Source organism: Labrus mixtus, chromosome 14 (genome assembly GCF_963584025.1).
Source record: "Labrus mixtus chromosome 14, fLabMix1.1, whole genome shotgun sequence".
NCBI lineage: Eukaryota > Metazoa > Chordata > Actinopteri > Labriformes > Labridae > Labrus > Labrus mixtus.
Genome location: NC_083625.1, coordinates 15,492,165 through 15,510,232, shown reverse-complemented (window position 1 = coordinate 15,510,232; position 18,068 = coordinate 15,492,165). Strand labels below are relative to the sequence as shown.

Genomic DNA, 18,068 nt, shown 5'->3' with positions numbered 1-18,068 from the left:
TCATTTAAAGCCATATGCATATTATGGGACCATGATACTTTGCACACAGCAAAATGAAGCACACCATTGAATATTAGCACTGCTCAATTGTACTGTGGCACTAGGGCACAGCAGAAAACAAATGAATGCACAAGTCAGGAGGGATGCAGAGTGGCTTGGACAACAACAAATTCATTTGACTGACACAGCTGCGTGCATTTCAAATATTATACAGAGCTAGGTATATAAACAGTGAGAAGTCAGTTTGACGGGTATCATCTGCTGATACATCTCAGTTCAGAAAGAAAGTGGAAGGTATCCACTGAAACCTTTTAGTCTTATAGTTTATACCATTTAAGACAATTGCTGCAGCAGCATTTGAATGGTGTTGCATCCTGCAACGTTGATGACATCATAATCCCAAATCAAGGTCAAGTTCTCTCTGAACTCCAAAAAATAAAGATGAGAGATTCAAAGAGTTAACTTTAAATAAAAATGTACATCGACACTGTCACTGATGCTAACTTGACACATTGAGGTGGTTTTACTTTACTCGTTAGATTTTGAACTAAACTGCATTCAAATGTGACCTAACTTCAGTCTCGCATTAATGCGGAAGAAGTCATCACAAATAACCAGTGTAACGTCTTACGTGGCACACTATCAATGTCCGCACAGCATTCTTAAAGAGGTTCAGCATGAGTCCATAATACATTAGAGGCTATCTACAGGAGCCAGAACACAGTCAGCTGATCATAATACAGCATGTGGTGGTGAAAGGAGCAGTAACTCACATTTTAGGTGACAGTAAAAGTCTCTCACATTCAGTGTGTGTGTGTGTGTGTTTCTTGACTGTCACGGATGTGTTTGCTTTGACAGATGTGAAGAGCAGAGGCTTAATGTTCAAACAGAAAAAACAACAGTCTTTATTCATTCTGACGCATACAAAAAAATGTCAATTTCCTGATTGGCTTGGCAAAGCGCTCTTTTGGCAAAAAAATCCACCAACCATGTAGAAGGAAAAACTACCTGTGCCCCTCTGTCATAACCAAACTAAGACTGATCACAAAAATAAAGAAAGCAGGACAGCTGGCTAACATAGTCTGTGTAGGTCCATATCCTATATGTTACTGCTGCCAGATAGTTCAAGTGTTTTTTTTTGTCATTGTACTGACATTTTGACATATACAGTGTTGTTATTCATACTATACAAAATACTCATCAGCCAGGGGAGTTGGCTGGATTGGGGGGGGGGGGGGGGCATTTGAGATGAAGACATGAAGAAAGGGGTTGAGATTAACCATGATAGCAGACTGATAAACTGCAGCTACAACATCAGGAGGTGGGGAGAGGTTGTGAATGGACAGTCAGGTGATGGCATGAGCTATAACTGGATGACAGGGGCTGACAGGTGGTGGGGAATACATTAGGAGGAAGATTATCCAGATGAAGAAGCAGTGTGGAGGATGGAGTTGGGGCGGAGGCGGGGGCGGGGGGGTAGTGATGCCCCCCTACGTGTCCTATCGGTCCATTTCATCCAGCAGGGGTGTGGCGTCTCCGGCGATGGACATGGGTGTGCTCTCAATCATGGGGCTGGGTGATGGCCGTGGCGTCATCCTCTGGGCTTTCTTCCGCCCCTCTGCCTCTTTCTCCTTCAGCCACTGCTCCGCCATCTTACCCCAGTCCACGGCGGAGGCGTTGCTGCCGCTGGCCCTGCAGGGAAGGGGGGAAAGAGGGGGAGGAGCTTTAGCCAATGACAGTGTAAACAAGAAAGACTTCAAGAGGTGGTGGGGAGTACTTGTAAGTGTTAGTGCTACAGGTTGATGGTTAGCACCACCTAATGGCAAAAAAATAGCCATTCCATGAAGCTGGTTCTTTTTTTATATTAGGGTTCATACTCTTTCTTTGCCAGTAATTTGTCAAGATTTTTTCATGACATTTTCTGAAACGTCTGTCTCTGTTGATCTGCATCACTAACATAGACACACACTTCCTCCTGCTCTTTCCTGTCAGCGCACACACAGTTTGAGGTTGGTTAGAGTCTCCACTATGTCCTCAAAGGTTTGATTTAGTGAAAACAAGACCCCGACAGAGAGGCCTCTCAAACAAGCCTACTAGTGTGTGCATGAGACCAGAGAATGAGGATTTTAAGTTCAATACTAATTTGAAGCAAATATCCACAACTTCTTCTTTTAAATTCCGTGAATTTTGCTGGTTTTTAATGACCGTACCAACCCAGAAACTGTATTTTAAGATAAATATCAAAAAACAATCTGGGCATGATGTTTCAGTAGTTTATCACTCACACACACACCATAAAACCAGCATGCTTTAACCTTTCAGGTTAGAATAAATAGTCCCCCTGTACTTACTTTGGCTGCGGCGGCTGCGGCGGCTGCTGCTGCTGCTGCTGCTGCTGCTGCGGTGTCCGCCCTCTGGATGACGTGGAGGATGAAGGCGTACCGGACGAGTGGCCATGGTGACTGCTGTGATGGCCGTGATGACTGTGGTGCGACACGTGGCTTCCGTGAGGGTGTGTATGCGCATGAGAATGCGAGGACTGTGGTGTGGAGCCGGGGTACTGTGGCGTGCCAAGGGCCTGCTGGCTTGGTGTGGTGTAGGAGTAACTGGGCGTCATCATGGGCGTTGCTATAGGCTGCTGAGGAGTGGCAAATACCTGCAGGGGAAAAAGTGCTGCTTATGAATGTGGCTCAGCAAAGTACTTAAGAAAAATCATCAATTATGCATCTAGTAAACATTTGTAATCACAGCTAAAATCACACCTTTGTCTGCTTTTTTTGCTCTAAAAATCAGTTTTTTTCATTATTAGAAGGCAATAAATGAGTGGGGAAAATTCAGATATGTGATACAGGTTTTTGTTATTGTAGGTGCATGTCTGTGTATAATTGACAATAGCTGGCACAAAAGCATTGGATTTGGGAGGTTTGCTGGTATGTTTACATGTTTTTTTTAAAGAGTCGAAAATCGGGTAGAGAGAGAGTTGGGAATGACATGCAGGAAAGGAGCCACAGGTCAGATTCCAACCCGGGCCGCCCGCTTGAGGGACTACAGCCTCCATACATGAGGCGCATGGACTAACCGCTGCGCCACCAGTGCCCCATGTTTACATGCTTTTAAATAAGCTGCAACTAAGAAAATAATTTGAATTTCTAGTCTAAAAACAGATCAGCCTCCTAACTACCATTATCACTAGATCTAATCAGAAGATTGAGCCGTCAAAGTACAAAGAAACAACAACAACTAAGTGAATCATCAACATCACCACATCAAACGTTTTACTTCCAAAGTATTCCACCTTCAAAATAACACTCACATGATAAGCAGAGGAGCTCCCTCCTCCTCCTCCTCCTGTGCTGCCGCCATAGCCGTACTGGCTGGAGCTCCACTGCGCTGGGGTGGTGTTGGGGTTCTGGCCCTGGCCTGTGACTGCAGCGATGGCACTGAACATCTGAGAAGTCATGTTGCGTGGGAGGGCGTTGACAGCTCTGGTCAAGTCTGATGAGGAGGAAAGAATTGTAAAAAGGACATACACAGCTGCACTGCTGAGGAGGGGGTTTGTGTTTAGGTGTGTGTTGTGTCTAAAAGAGTTGGACTCACCTGCGATGTTGATATTAGCTGGTGTGGCGTTCAGGGAAGCCGGAGTCCTTGTTCGGCTGCTGTTGCTAGGCGTGATGCCTTTGGAAAAAAAAGAAAGTTGGAGATTATAATGCGCAGTATATTTTTATTATTTATTTCTGTTACTGTTTAACTGTAATATAGAAATATACAACAGGCAGAGTGCTTCTTTACCTGGCACAGGCTCTTGGTAATGGTTCTTAAACCAACGGAATAGCCCGTTCACAGTGGGAAATACTTGCGATCGGTAGCGGAAACCATCTGGAGTGATGGTCACAAACTCAACCCTGAAAACAAAAAAAAAGATGTGTTGACATTCAGCTGCCAAGGTAGTTTTTCAAAAGTCTTATCAATCACAGCAGTAAGTATTTAAGGTAATAAAAAAAAGTCTTGTTAGGAGAACAGTTGTGTGGAAAAGTGTTTTGTGTTGAGTGATAAGGCTCAACATCTAACATGACTTAGAAAGATTTACCCTAAAATCCAGAATACAAGTATAAATCGCACCGGTTAATAGGACGCAGACTGTTTTTGAAGGTCTCTCAAAGAGAATGGATTTTACGGTAGATGGAAAATATGAGCCTGTGTAGGAGCTATGGATCTTTGAATGTCATCATAAGTAATATGTAAAAACAAGTATTTAAAATATTGAATGAAATTGTTTGCTGTTTGTGTGTTCATTGTGAGCTGTACCAGCAACCTTTTCAAATCCACGTGTTTATTGTTAGTCGACAGGAAACAGAGAAGGGAGAAAACACTTCTGCTCACCTTGGTTTTCCACGAGGCTGGTAGCCCAGTATGAATTTTCCTGGCAGTTCTTTACATGCCGAGATATAGTATGGAATAAAAGTAGGCTTCTCCCTCTTTGATTTGACCAATAACTCCTCCATTTTCTATCAGAGAGGAACAGGAGAAAAAGAGATGTGAGAGACGCAGCTTAAGGAAATACCAGGTTTAAAAAGAGATCCATGAATTCAAAGATGAGAATACGCAGGAACAGGACTGTCATTCAGTACTTACCTCCTTGTTTCCCCCATAGCACTCATGGAAGTTCTTATGTCCCAGCAGATCCCGGGCAAAGGATGCCATTGGCTGAATGTACCGAGCTGTGATTTCATCCAGATCTTCAAACTCCTGCAGGGAATGTGAGACCGCTTATTTCAGAACACGCAGCAGCAACAACACCAATGCTTCATGTTCTGCAGGGTTGATGTTAATGCACAAGTTAACGTTAAACATGGGGGAGGGGGAACACTTCCTACCTCACTATTTATCCAGAGAGTGTGACCTAAGCTGAAAGCGTTCTCTTTGCCTTCTTCTCTCACATCCACATGCTGGTAGATACCGTCAGCCACCTAGAAAACATTACACAATCAGACCGAGGTACATTAAACAACTCTTTGGGTTAACGATACACATCAGATTTATGTACATACAAGTTTTCTGATTTAAACATGTTTCTAATCTGTGCTTTCATAAAAAGTATTTTACTACGTTGAATCTTTTTTCCTCAATCATCTTGTCACATACTTATCAATTTGGTTCTAAATTGCTCTGCTGTCACCCTCCATCAGTTTCTTACCTTCCAGGTGACGGTGAGGTGATTCTCTCCCTTGCTGCTGGGTCTAATGATCAAGTCTCCCTGATCCAAGGTCTCCATCATCTTCTCTGCTTGGTTAAAGCTGATATTGTGGAAGTTTGGATGGGCGATCACACGCTTAATATAAGCTGAAGCCATAGAGAGAACACAAAGGACAGAGTATAAGGACAGTGAGATTTATGGAAGTGAAGTTTTTAGCTGTAAATTAAGAGCGTTTGAGCCATTTAGATGACAGAAAGTGTGATCATTTAAACACTAACGTGTTCGCTGTTGTTTCTTTTTGAGCTCCTCCTCCTGCTTTTGGTCTTCGGTCTCTGTGTCAAAGTCATAGTAGCTGTCCTTGGGGAGCTTCCACTCATTGGCTTTGTCCATCAAATCTGATGTGCGGCATGTGAGGTCTACGCTGAATTTCTCAATGTCGATTTTCATGATACGGCAGTGAACGGTCATGCCCACCTGGAGGAGGAAGGGGGAAATGAACAGTCATATTTAACACAGGGGCCAAAATAATAGGGAATAATCCAGGAGAGAAAAAAAGAAGTAACACAACTCTGGAAATCTAAATCTTTCTGTAGTGTAACTGGGACCAACTGAATTTTTTTTGTGCCTCTTTCTCACTGGTAAGATAAAGAAGAACGATAAATACAAAGTAAAACCCTTCGCAAAGCACAACAAGCATTGCCTCACCTTGACTCTCTCCTCAGGATGTTTAACCACTTTGTCACTGAGAAACTTGGTGGGAATGAATCCCTGGACGCCGTTATCTAATCTGGACCGCACCCCAATAGCCTGACCAGGACACGACCCGCTGTCAAAGTGATTCCACACCTAAAATGGGCAAACAAAACCAAAAAGATGATGTTAAGAGGGCAGGCTCTTCGGTTGTTCTCCGACATAAAGTAAGTAGATAAGTAGTACACTCAGGTGACTGGTACCTCGCTGAGTTCAGGGAAGTTATCCTGCTGACAGAAAGGACACTGCCACAGGCCTGTAGAATCGTTACGGATGGCCTGATCATAGCTCTCACCCTGAGGACGCCGGTGAGCGATACCAGTTACTACACTGGTGATCAGCTTACCTGGAAGGAAAGCATGGGAAAACTGAATGAACTATGAAGCTCAACGTCATCGGCTGAGTGCTTATCGTTAAGAAAAAAGTATTTTAATTTATGAATCTTATTTTACAAATACTAAAAGTCTACTATGGCAGTGTGTATTACCAATATAAAATGTCTCTGGAGTCTCCTTTGTGAGCAGGTTGAAAACCTCCTCTGTGTTGGGGACTCTGTAGACAACTCTCAGGTCTTTGTATCTGCAGCTCAGCTCTGCACGGATATCGTAGAGGGTAATCCCCTTGTTGCCGTAACCCTTAAGGGAGAGAAACACAGAAGAAAACAACAAATGTTGATTAAATCATTGAAATGTGAAACAAGGCTGAAGTTGCTTTTGACTTTACAGGTTTAAACACACAGTTTCATCTTTATCTAGACGAATTATAGTTACCGTTACATGCTTTAACGAGGACATATTATCCCCCTTTTCCACATTTTAAAACAGTCCCCTGTGGTCTACATGAAACATCTGTGCTGTGCTTTGGTCAATATATAACATGAATCAAGCACCAGAGGAGGTCTGTGACCCTGTGTAAACGAGCTCTCTCAGAACGCTCCGTCTTGGTGTGTGTGTCTCTTTAAATGCAATAACCGCCCCCCCCTGAGTTTTCCCAGTAGACATTCCTCTGTAGCAAGAAAAAGAATGGCAGACCTGCGCAACAGTTTTTTTCTAGGCTGGGGATGGAGTCCATGGGTGGAAATATCAGGGGAAGGGAGGGTATTTTTTTTTTTTTACCAGACTCCAACTTGTGACATCACAAGTTGAGCAAATTTTTAACAGAGCACTTTTCTCTGTTGTAAGACTTATTCAGACCACAAACAAAGGACTGGATGGATTTATTTCACATGTTGTGGGTCAGTAGACACTCAGGTTACCCAAATATATGTTCAAAAACACTGTAAAAGTGGATTTTTCAAAAAAGATTCCCTTTAAAAAAATCTGTCTTTAACAAAAGGGTGCATGAGACATTGTTATGTCACACTAACCTGTCTCTCAAGCTCTTCTGCAAAAGCATCCAGGTCAAGATCTTTGAGACGTTCTGGATTTTCTAAGATCTCCTCTAGAGCTCCTGCTGGGTTGGCATCTTCTGCAGACTCATCATACTCAAGGGCGTCCACAGCCATCTTACGAGCCCACTCGTACGTCTCAGGATGGACTCGAGATCCATCCAGAACCTCAATGTAGGAGTCAGTGCTGTGTGGAAAACAATGCTGATTTAAAAAAAAGAACTCCAGACAGAAAGCAGCCTTTCTTTAGTGAGGAGAAAATATGATTCTCTGGTTGTGTGCAAAAATCTTCCGAAAGGTACCAACCTGTCTCCTAGTGATGCAGTGTCAATCTTGATGAAACCGGCACAGTTGATAAAAACTTTGGGTCCCATGTGACACATTGTGACCAGCTGGGTTCTGTTTTCCAGGCGGGTGTTGTTCTGCTTTAGAATCTAAACAAGTACAAGAACCAAGATGGTGATCAGTTCAGCATATAAGACCCTTTTGTTTCCGATACGACACAATAAATGTATGACATAAACACTCACCTTGAGCAGGTGGGAGCCTTTTCTTGGTCCCAGACCACAGACATACGGGACCAGGCTCTGAGTGTGAGGGTGTGCGATGGCCTTGTTCACATCTACTCCAACCTCATTTACACGGTTGATGAATTCACAGTGAAGAGCGCAGAGCAAATCTTCCTTCACCACTTGCTCCTGAGAAAAACAGAGATAATAGAGATACAACAGCTTGAAAGAACAGCATATGTAGCTACAGAGTCATTATGATTTAAGGTCTACAGTATCTTCTTTTCTTAGATACTGGTGGTTAGGAGTTTGGAGAAGCAGCGAGTCATATAATCATCCAAATATTCACCGATTGGTTGATACAAAGAGACTATTACTGAGTTGTTATAATAAATATAATATAATTAAATATGTCACTTATGTGTGTGTTGCTGCAGAAGAAAAACAACAGGCTGGAATATCAGGTTATTTGTCTTTCCGTCTCGAGTATATCAAGGAAGTCACAGAAAATGTTGTAAACCTAGCTTTGACACTTTTGGAAGAAATCGTTCTTTATCAGCATACAGCAATAAATACAAAGAAGTGAACGAACATGAAGAAAGGCTAAATTCCTGTGGTTTAATTGTTGTCTCTTACCTGTAGGGGGTGCAGTTTGAGGCAGAGGATATCATCATCAGTGCTGCAAACCTGAGAATACTCTATCAGGGGATCCTGGATCTTCCTTGCTATCGACACAGCCTGTCGTAGCAAAGGAGGGTAATCCCTAAAATCAACCTGCAAGGGCAAAAATCAAGGGGTTAGGGGGGAATTAACATTTTAGGGAGCAATTGTTCTCCTCTAGTTAGTGAACTAGCTGCCATGGTCAAACATTGAAACCAGTGATGTGTCTGTATGGTCAACATGCTTTACATTTACCTCAGACTTCTTGCTGTTCATGTACAGCGTGGCCAGTTCGTTGTCAACAAGCTCTACTCCCACAGCAGGCAGAGAGGACTCCTGCTCAAGCTCACTGATGGTCCTCTTGATGTCCTCCATGATCATTTGGGCATCTCTGCATACATGACATGTTTTAAACACTTAAACCCCAACTATGTAATTACTGATGAATGCTGTTTAAAATGTCTATATGTAGCTTTCAATCAGTAACAGAAGATAATTCATTTATTTACCGGTTTTCCCCAGCCACAGCCACCACATGGGGTTTCTTGCTGGATAGAAACTTTTTGAGAGTTTCAATATCGTGGTTCTGAGGATGACACACACACACACACACACAAGTAAGTAATGGTCTTAAACCTGAATCTACAAATAAGCTTCCTAAATTACACCAAGCATGTGATGACTGTATTGAAGTACTGTCACGTTCTTAGCTTGTACCTTCTTCTCCCTCTCATCCTCCCTGAAGGCATTCCTCCTCTTCATGAAGTAGGGCAGGCGTAAGAAGTCAACCACCTCTCCTTCACCATTGATCAGAGCACAGAACACTGGTGTGTCTCTGTAAGAGCAAAGTAAGAGATTGTACGGTCACATAAGCTTCTGGTTAATCGAGAAAACAGTGCTTGGTCTTGTATGGCTTAAACATGCAGTTTATCTACAATATAGAATTTTAAAATTCCAGCTACTTACATATTGAGGAAAATAGTTTGAATATTGTGGGACACATACCTGCTTGGTGCATAGGCCACACCCAGCACACGAATGCCTTTGCCTTGACTCTCATCCATCAGATCATCATCCTCCTCTTCAACCTGCTGATCTGGCCTGTAAGGAGCCACCTTCAGCCAGTTATACAACCGGCGACAGCAGGACTACAAAAGAAATTGAGTTTAAAGGCTAATCAAACAACCACAGATTCATCTTTGCAATCTAACTTTACAAATTGAGCATTGTACCAACGTTACAACATGTGGCGAATGATCGCAGGACTAATTACCCGAACAATGCTCTCTTTGGCCTCGGCGATCAGTTTGCTCTTGAGCTCTTTGGCCATCTGAGGGTAGAGGAACTGATTGAGAGCTCTCTCTATGGCTAAAGTTCGCTGCCTGTTCCACTCCTGCACCTGGTGGCTGAACTCGTCTCTGTAGTAGAACTGTTTGATCTCATCAAAGTACGTCTGGTCCCCGGCATATCTGAGGAGGAAGACACAGAGAGAAGCAGATACATGAAAAAGAGATCCTTAATAGAGCCGGAGTCGTGATTCAACAGACCCATGCTTTAATGACAACGATGTGGGTAGAAAAATAATTTGCTGCCGAAACCCTTGGGGGGAGCCATCCTACTTATCAACCCTCATTTCCTCCAACATCCGAGCAGAATTCTAAGCTGATGCTAAAAATGGCACTAGTTAGTCAAATCTGATCCTGTTTTTGGGAACTGTCCTATCGCCATGGGATGTGCACAAACACAAAAAATGACTAGAATTAGAGGCCTTTGATGGGTCTGTTTACTTGTGATTTGCCTGTTCTTGTTGATTAAAGCTGACTTTACAAATAATCATGTAATCTCAGACAGTGTAATATCCTTTACAGATCTGGTGCACCGCCAACATTCAACTGAATTTTCTTCATTTGAGTTTTTAGCAGTCAGTACTGTCCTTGTACTTACCCTTTCACACCTATAAGGTCTATACAGATGTCAATGGCAAGCAGTCCCTCTTCTTCTGCCAAGCACATTTTCAAGAACTGATCCCCATTCAGCTCTTTGACAGGCTTGTTTTTCAAATACTTGAAGGAGTAGGCAAAATGAGCCTCGTCTACCTCCTACAGGAACGAAACAAAACAAATGATTGACAGGTTTAGGACGCTGCTCAGAGAATACTCTGTCAGATCAGGAAACATTCTGCTGTTTCTTGTCACCTTTTTGCCCTTCTTTGTAGGCTTGATGTTGATCTTCGCTCTTTCCTGAAAGGTCTGCCGGAGAACATGTCTGACAAGAGGCTCACGGGCAATCTGCATGGCCACCATGTACCGGGTTCCTTCAAGAACCGCCTCGGGGGTGGAGAATTGACTGCACACATAGTCTTTGGACAGCTCTATAGGCTCGGCTGGGAACTGCTCTGTCTCATGACGCTGGTAGCTGTCTCTCAGATTTTCTCCAAACTGCTCCGGGGTCAACCCAAACTTTTTAGCCAAGCCATCTGCAGTGAGTAAGAAAAACAAGTTGCAGTATTACCATGATCAGAAAAGAAAAGTTTCAGGATACTTGAGTACTGGGAGTGTGGTGCAAAAAGGGAATAAAAGGACTGACCGAGTCCTACACTCTGGCAGATGCTGTACATATCTCTGCGGGATGCCAGCTTGAGGTCAGGTCCTTTCTTTTCTTCTTCTTGTTCTACTTCCACTTCTTCTTCTTCACCTAAAGAGGCAGACCATCAAATGAATTTCTTTGAACAAGGCAAATGCTCCAAATAACAATAATATACCGTACGACTGACCAATTCTGCAGTATCTTTCAATCATTAACTGATAGAATTGAACATTCAGACACAGCTGTCATACCATCCTCTGACACTTCTTTGATCTTCTTCAGCCTCTTCTTGCTGGACTTTGCAGCATTCTGCATCTTGGGGATGTCTCGGCCGTAGTAGAGCAGGAAGTGGTTGTAGACATCACCCAGCTCTTCAAGACTCTGCACATCTTTCAGCCTGCAGTAAAAGGACAACTTCGCTTATAATAGAGCAGAACGTGAGGATTAAGCCTGGTTTATATTTCTGCGTCAAATCTACAGTGTAGTGGCCAACACTGTCGTTAGCACTCTATGCTTATGTGTTGGTGTGTCTGAGTAGCTCTGCAATACTCCCCCAACAATTGCTAGTTGGCTGTCAGATTTCTAAATTTGTTACATCGCCAGTTTTCACATTCTCTGCTTGCTTGTGTATAGGAAACAGTTGCGAATGAAACCGAGCGTACTATGTTTGAGTTGTAGCTGATAAATATTGAGCAGCAGTTGCTCATACTGGCTTGTACAGTGATTAGCACTGTTCATATCCCATCACTATGTCAACTTGTCCTTTTGTGATGAAGACATACCTCTCCATGTCAGCTGTGTCCAGAGGACGGATACCGTCAGCCAAAGGTTTGTCAGGGTCCGCAGAGATCTGCTCAAACTGGTAGGACTGCATCTTTTGAAACAGACGGGTCAGGTTCTGCTTCCTGGTCTTCAGTTGAGTCCACTGGTGGAGGGAGGGGGATAATGTGGAAGTCCAGAGACCAGACCAGACATATGCAGAAAAGTTGATAAAAGCAATTGAAGGATCATTAAAGACAGTGTCTGAGTAGTATCAGATTCAGCAGTATGGATTCACTTGTCACCCCTTATATACACACATATCTACAATTTGTTGGCTTCACATTGTAATCTAATCCCTCCACCATAAGGGAACTAAACAGATGAACTATACCTTTTCATCCCACTGCCACACCTTCCACAGGTCATTGATGTTGAGCTCTGGCTCCACATATTCTTTTCTGTAGAAAGCTATGAAGGGAACCTGAAGAAGGAATCATTTGTTAACAACAATGTCACATTTTTCTTCACCGAAGCAGATAATGGGAATGAAGGGTTCTTATTGTACCTCAAACTGCTGATTCCTCATGAAGTTGAGGGCCTCTTTGATCTTGGCAATTGTGCTTGGGCCTTTCCTGCTGAAGTTTGTGGTCGTGCCCCTGTCCAGATAATCTGTGCTTTCCTGTTGACGGTAGAGATTTTAAAAAAATCATTATTTGCATCATGATTTACTCGGGAAGGATTTTTGAAATGTCTAAGAATTTATCCAACAAAAGGATAATTAAAACCGGATATCATGACTGACAATCCAATTGAGTTCATTGAAGGTTCTTTTTTTCATGGAATTTTTCCTGAGTGTTGATGCAAAAGTCGTACCTGCATGGAAATGGTAAGAGTGGAGAAGCCATGCCTGAAGATCCACTCGGCTTCCTCCTCCAGTTCATCATCCTCAGCAGGTTTAACAGGGATTGATCGCAACTATAAAATTGAGAACAAAGTCAGAAAGACAAGCACCAAGAAAGAAAACATCGGCCAAACACAAAAAGAAAAGGCTCCTCATTGTGAGCATCAAAGTGACACACACCTGGAACCTCTCGGGCATGTCAGTGGTCCGGATCTCATTGTCTTGGTCAGTCATGTGACTACTTTCCAGCTCACTAGGCTCGTAGATCTCAAAGATGCTCTTCCTCCCTTGCCTTCTCTTGGTCGTCTTCTTTGGTCTGTCCCAACTCTCTTCATCCTGGTCCTCTTCCTCCTCCTCGCCCTGGTCGTATGTGTCAGCGTCAAAGTCAGCGAAGTCGAAGTCGCCACCAAAAATTTCTTGGGCTTCCTGGAGTGCTCTGTTGGTGCATTGACAGTAGAGAGGCGTACACAGAGATTGTAAATCATGTTCCTGTTTCTTTAAGGATAGAGGAGACTAGATTTTCTGTATGAAAAAGAGACTTACGCATCTGTGTATCCTGAAAACTTCTTTCCCCTCTTTTTGGTGATGGGTTGACCATCGTCGTCCACAATGAAGTCGTCTATATCTGTGGGAGAAATGTTACATTTAAAAAGGTTTGGACCACATCATGTAAGAATTGAGCTGTAGTCTGAGTTTAGATTTCCCTACAATGCTTATGCTTTTTTGATATTTCAAGAAACATCTAAAATGTCTTCGTCCTAGCCAACCTGACTCCTCATCCTCTCCTTCTTCCTCTTCATCAGCGTGGTGGAGCGGCTCATCAACTGCCTCGCCGTCCTCCAGCTCGGCATCCGCGTCACCATGAAAGATCTCATCAGCGATCAAGTCCTTCTCGTCATCGTCTTCTTCATCATCATCAAGTGTTTTTACACGATCATATTTCTTTTTCTGTGACACAAGACGTGTGAAACATCAGCGCCGCTGGCTTGAAGGTGATAGCGTACGCTGTTGCTTTGGAGTAAAAACAAATCTACTCTTACCCTTCTTTTCACTCTGACGCCCAAGTTTTCCTCAATCAGGTCGAGATCATCATCATCCAGGTAGTCGTCGTAATCTGCAAAGACGAAAAGTTCAGTAAGAGGCAACAACATGAAGACCTGTTGAATTTCTACATCTGTGAAAAGTTTTTACGATTTGTTTGTCAGAGCCTCAGTCGACTGCCAGTCTCATAGTCGAGCATAAAGATAATTCCATTCCAGCTACATGAGGGTGTTTAATGTCTAATTTAACATAGATTTGTCTGTTTTAGGATAGGATAGTACTTTATTGATGCCCAGAGGGGAAATTCGGGCATTGCAGCAGCACAGACAAATCATTCATGGCTCATAGCCTCTCTTGGAATTAATATCACCATATTCATACTTGTAATGCAGTTCATACTTGTACTTTAAATCAATGTCCTTAGTGTGTGCATAAAGAAATCACCCCCAGGTAATGATGGAAGCAGTGTTATCCATGTTTAGAGAATTTCATTGGCTACAAGAGATGTCAGACATCCGCACAGTTGCTTGCAATTGGCCATAAGAGCAGGGGGGAGGCACATCCTTTCAACAAAGGCTCTCATTGGCTGTTACAGGCTGCTATCAAGTGTCATCAAAAGGTCAGAGGAAAAGCAAGTTTTTTGAACAGTTTTGTGGATCGTTTTTTGATGTAACGTGTTTGGATTAAATCTTTTACTGGATTTATATCGTGGGGAATCCGTTTGGTGCATTATTATGATCAGCAGAGTTCAGTAAACCTTCAAATGGTAAGTTAAAAGACACTGTTTGTTTGCGCTGGTTTGATCCGCACACACTGGGCATTCAGTGTGTGACTGCAGTATTGGACATGTGTAATATGGTTATAAGGTCACATTAATGCAGACTTAATGAGTGAGAAAAACGATGTCTTATCATAGAATAAATTGTTATTCCAAGCTTAGAGGACAAATAGTTTAACGATGTGATTAAACTTGAATGTGAATCGAAAGCGCAAACAAAGAATAACAACAAAACTTTAGACTGCCTGTCGACTATAGGCAAAATCTGACAAATCAGGCTCGACTATGTAAATCCTTAGTCGGGGATAGGCCTACCATTTTTTAATATTGACATGTTGTTGAATATTTGTTCAGGGGAATGAAACGCTAAGGATGAGAAAACACAGCTTAAGTATTTCTCTCATTTAACCTCCTTTATATATGTTGATTTAAACTATCATATTTTCAGAATAGCTGCTGCAGGCTTTTATTAATTTACAGTGTTTAATGTGAGTAAAAGATAAATTCACTGTCTTTGCTTTAAAAAAGCAGGAATATGAAGAGAGATTATGCACCGCACTGATATAGAAGTACAGTCGAGCAGCAGCTGCCAAGGTTAATGAAACCAATATGTGGTTACATCTGGCTCAGCGACATGTGGTGCCCGACAGAGGAAGGAAAATAAGGCAGCATTTTTTTTAACATGAATCATAATTAAATGTTAATAACTGACTTCAGAAAAGAGGGTCAAAATAACTATCTAACTTTATTACCACAGACTTAGTTTAGTATTTTTGTACAACAGTTGTTCAACAGTTCCTTGTCAAATCAAACAGATACAATTTAAGATTATTCTGCAATACGTTAATAATAGGATGCCTGTTATATGTATGTATACATATATATATATATATAACATATATATGTTAGGGTTGTCAACATTAACACATCTTGAAGATCTTAATCTTGAAGTGATTAATTTATGACCTAATTTCTCCCCCTGTATAAACAGACCAGGTAACATGAACATTTTTCGGTTCTTTACTCAAAAATCTTGCAGTAATACAGCGTTGAACCAGAGGGTGCTCCTTATCAAACACAGAAAATACTCTGTGTACTACTCTATGGAGAAAACAAAATCACCAATTAGTTTTCTTATTATTGTAAATACAACTCTTTCAGACTGTGTTTCTGCAAAAGCGCTGTAACTAAGCTCAGCTGTCATTGTACATTAATATTCATTCTGTGATGGTGTAATGTTGGTTTCCCAGTCTGTGAATTCACATTGTGTTTCTGTGTTGAAGAAGCACGCCACATCGGGAGCTCCACATACACACACACTCAGACATGCATAAACACACAGCGCTGTGCTCCCCCGCTTGGTCAGCTGATCCCGTCTCGCCTGTCACTACCCCAGAAGGCGTTACAGAGGGGGGATAACATCTTCCCCCCTCTGTAACGCTGCCGCTACATTCGGATTATAGGTGGGAAGTCGCGGGGTGGTAAACGTTGCGAACTGAAATGGCAATCTGAATATGGCTATGTACTCACTGCGTTTTTTACGTCGATGTCTCACTTCCTCTTCTGAGTCACTCCCCCCTCCACTACCACTCTTTTGAACCCCTTCTTCCTCCTCCGGCTCCTCTTCATCACCATCATCAATGAGTCCACGTAAATTTCCTCGCTCGTCCTGGTCCTCTGTGTTCTCTTCTTCCTCCTCATCTTTTAAGAAACGACAGATTAGTTACACACACATCACACAGCTCCACCTCGGGGACAAATACCCAGATCCAAACATATCTCACCATCTTCCTCCATAAACCTCTGGGTCTTTCTAGGTTTCAAGTCTTTCTCTTCAAACTCCTCCTCTGACTCCTCAGCCTCGCTCTCAATGAAGTCAGACATGATCGCCGATCCTAGGGAGTGCAAGATGCCGTTAGTAAACACTCTTGTTGTATCTTTATGTTCCACAATTAAGTACTTCAACTTAACTGATCATATTAATTACAATTTAAGACATTATTTTTTGTAGATGCAGCATTCCACCACAGGAACATTTTCCAGATGTTTTGAATATTTTGATAGATGCATGACCAAACATCACCCTTACATTTCTAGAACCTTTGTAAACTATAGATTACTGATAGTAAATAAAAATATCAGTACAATATTGAATGCCTGGATAGAATAGAATTACTTTATTGATCCCAAACTGGGAAATTGTGGCGTTACATCAGCAGGTTATCAAAACACAATATGAGTAAAAAACACAATGTTAGCAAATCTAAACACAATATAATATTAAACACAAAGTAAATAAGTACTAAAAGATATCAAAAATAAGAATGTGAATATATACAAGGATTTAACTAAGCATTACTAGTCTTAAATAGGAAGATTAAATATGGAAGATTGAATGTAAATGTGCAAAAACAGAGTTGTAAATGGTTATAAATTAAATATGAAAGATTAAATGTAATCCGCAAAATATTGATTTTTGACAACTTCAAATTCTTTAAACACAAAACAATTTAAAGAATAGTTGATCACATTGTATGTTTTATGTTACCCGGTGAAGGTTGTTACACAGTATTAGTGTTTTAATGTCATATTGTTAAGACACAGTATTGAGCTTTTCACATCTTAGGTTGTCGCAATGCGCACAGACATCATCGACAGACACGACCAAGATCACGTTTTGTATCTTTATAAATCAATTGTAGCTCACGGTATCTCAAATAAAAGTTACTCTTACCGTTATATTGTGATTTCGCGTAAATATCGTGAGTTTTTTTAATCACAGTGAGATAGCAGCTACCCACTAGCCTAGGTTAGCGATGCTACTTAACCAGCGAGCAACGCTACCAATTGGCTATGAATTAATAACATTCATGCATCTAATTCGACTTTTATTTTGGATGGCAATACATAAACTGATTATATTAGAGCTCCTGAAACAAAATGCGTGATAATATAAATAATCCAAGGCCTACACGCCGACTTCGCATTGTAACAGTAGTTCATGCTTTAGCACATCACTGCCTTAGCTTAGCATTAGCTGAAAAGACAACAACAGCCAACTGCATTAATGTTAACCAGACACCGGCTACAAGCAGAGCAAAGTACAGATCGCAAACGACCACGGTGGAATTGAACTTACACGTCCCTATGCGGTGGTATATTCCAGATATATAAAGCAATATAGGTGTTGTGTTTTGTGTTTCGGGGAGCTTGCACTTGGAAAAGGAGGCCGAGAACGAGTGGCGTGAAGACAATTCCGGGAAGCAGTGAGGGGAACTTTCATCCTTGCCAGGAGCTAAGAGACGCCCCCTGCTGGTAAGAATTTATACCACATATATTGAAGCAACTAAATACGGTTGCACCGTGTAACCACTGCTAATATTTAGCAGGGATGAATTGAAATAGTAGTAATTATTAAAATAGCACAGCAGCAGCAGCAAATAAATCCAATTTGAACCAAAAACCTCGTGTTATCCATAGAGATAACATTCCGAGCCGCT

At 41.9% G+C, this 18,068-nt stretch overlaps 2 protein-coding genes across 6 annotated transcripts in view; one reads left to right on the top strand and one right to left on the bottom strand.

Moving 5' to 3' along the window:
* LOC132988184 (methyltransferase-like protein 27) overlaps window positions 1–18,068 on the top strand; it is a 144,673-nt gene that overhangs the window by 53,331 nt on the left and 73,274 nt on the right. The gene's annotated exons all lie outside the window — the stretch shown is intronic.
* Window positions 882–17,839, bottom strand: supt6h (SPT6 homolog, histone chaperone and transcription elongation factor). 3 transcript variants are annotated; one of them, XM_061055359.1, is made up of 37 exons: window positions 17,708–17,839; window positions 16,353–16,463; window positions 16,099–16,269; window positions 13,790–13,863; window positions 13,517–13,697; window positions 13,293–13,374; window positions 12,930–13,185; window positions 12,722–12,823; window positions 12,414–12,527; window positions 12,240–12,329; window positions 11,869–12,011; window positions 11,338–11,483; window positions 11,087–11,194; window positions 10,696–10,976; window positions 10,445–10,599; window positions 9,774–9,969; window positions 9,506–9,648; window positions 9,218–9,335; window positions 9,010–9,086; window positions 8,756–8,891; window positions 8,477–8,614; window positions 7,862–8,029; window positions 7,638–7,765; window positions 7,311–7,518; window positions 6,432–6,579; window positions 6,148–6,290; window positions 5,900–6,040; window positions 5,473–5,668; window positions 5,195–5,340; window positions 4,875–4,967; window positions 4,633–4,746; window positions 4,381–4,505; window positions 3,790–3,902; window positions 3,598–3,675; window positions 3,314–3,495; window positions 2,352–2,656; window positions 882–1,692 (listed from the first exon to the last, which is right to left on the bottom strand). In XM_061055359.1, the coding sequence occupies exons 2-37, from the start codon at window positions 16,450–16,452 to the stop codon at window positions 1,500–1,502; spliced, it is 5,292 nt and encodes a 1,763-aa protein (XP_060911342.1). In that variant the 5' UTR covers window positions 16,453–16,463; window positions 17,708–17,839; the 3' UTR covers window positions 882–1,499. The 3 variants fall into 3 exon arrangements, with proteins under 3 accessions (XP_060911342.1, XP_060911344.1, XP_060911343.1); XM_061055361.1 differs by having other exon boundaries at window positions 882–1,686; XM_061055360.1 differs by having other exon boundaries at window positions 11,087–11,188.

Bases quoted from the DNA above. Each gene is read 5' to 3' on its own strand.
- supt6h (XM_061055359.1), bottom strand. From the start codon at position 16,452: ATGTCTGACTTCATTGAGAGCGAGGCTGAGGAGTCAGAGGAGGAGTTT. The intron at 16,270-16,352 runs GTGAGATATGTT...GTTTCTTAAAAG, and splicing joins GAGGTTTATGGAGGAAGATG to ATGAGGAGGAAGAAGAGAAC. The intron at 13,864-16,098 runs GTGAGTACATAG...TCGTCTTTGCAG, and splicing joins ACATCGACGTAAAAAACGCA to ATTACGACGACTACCTGGAT.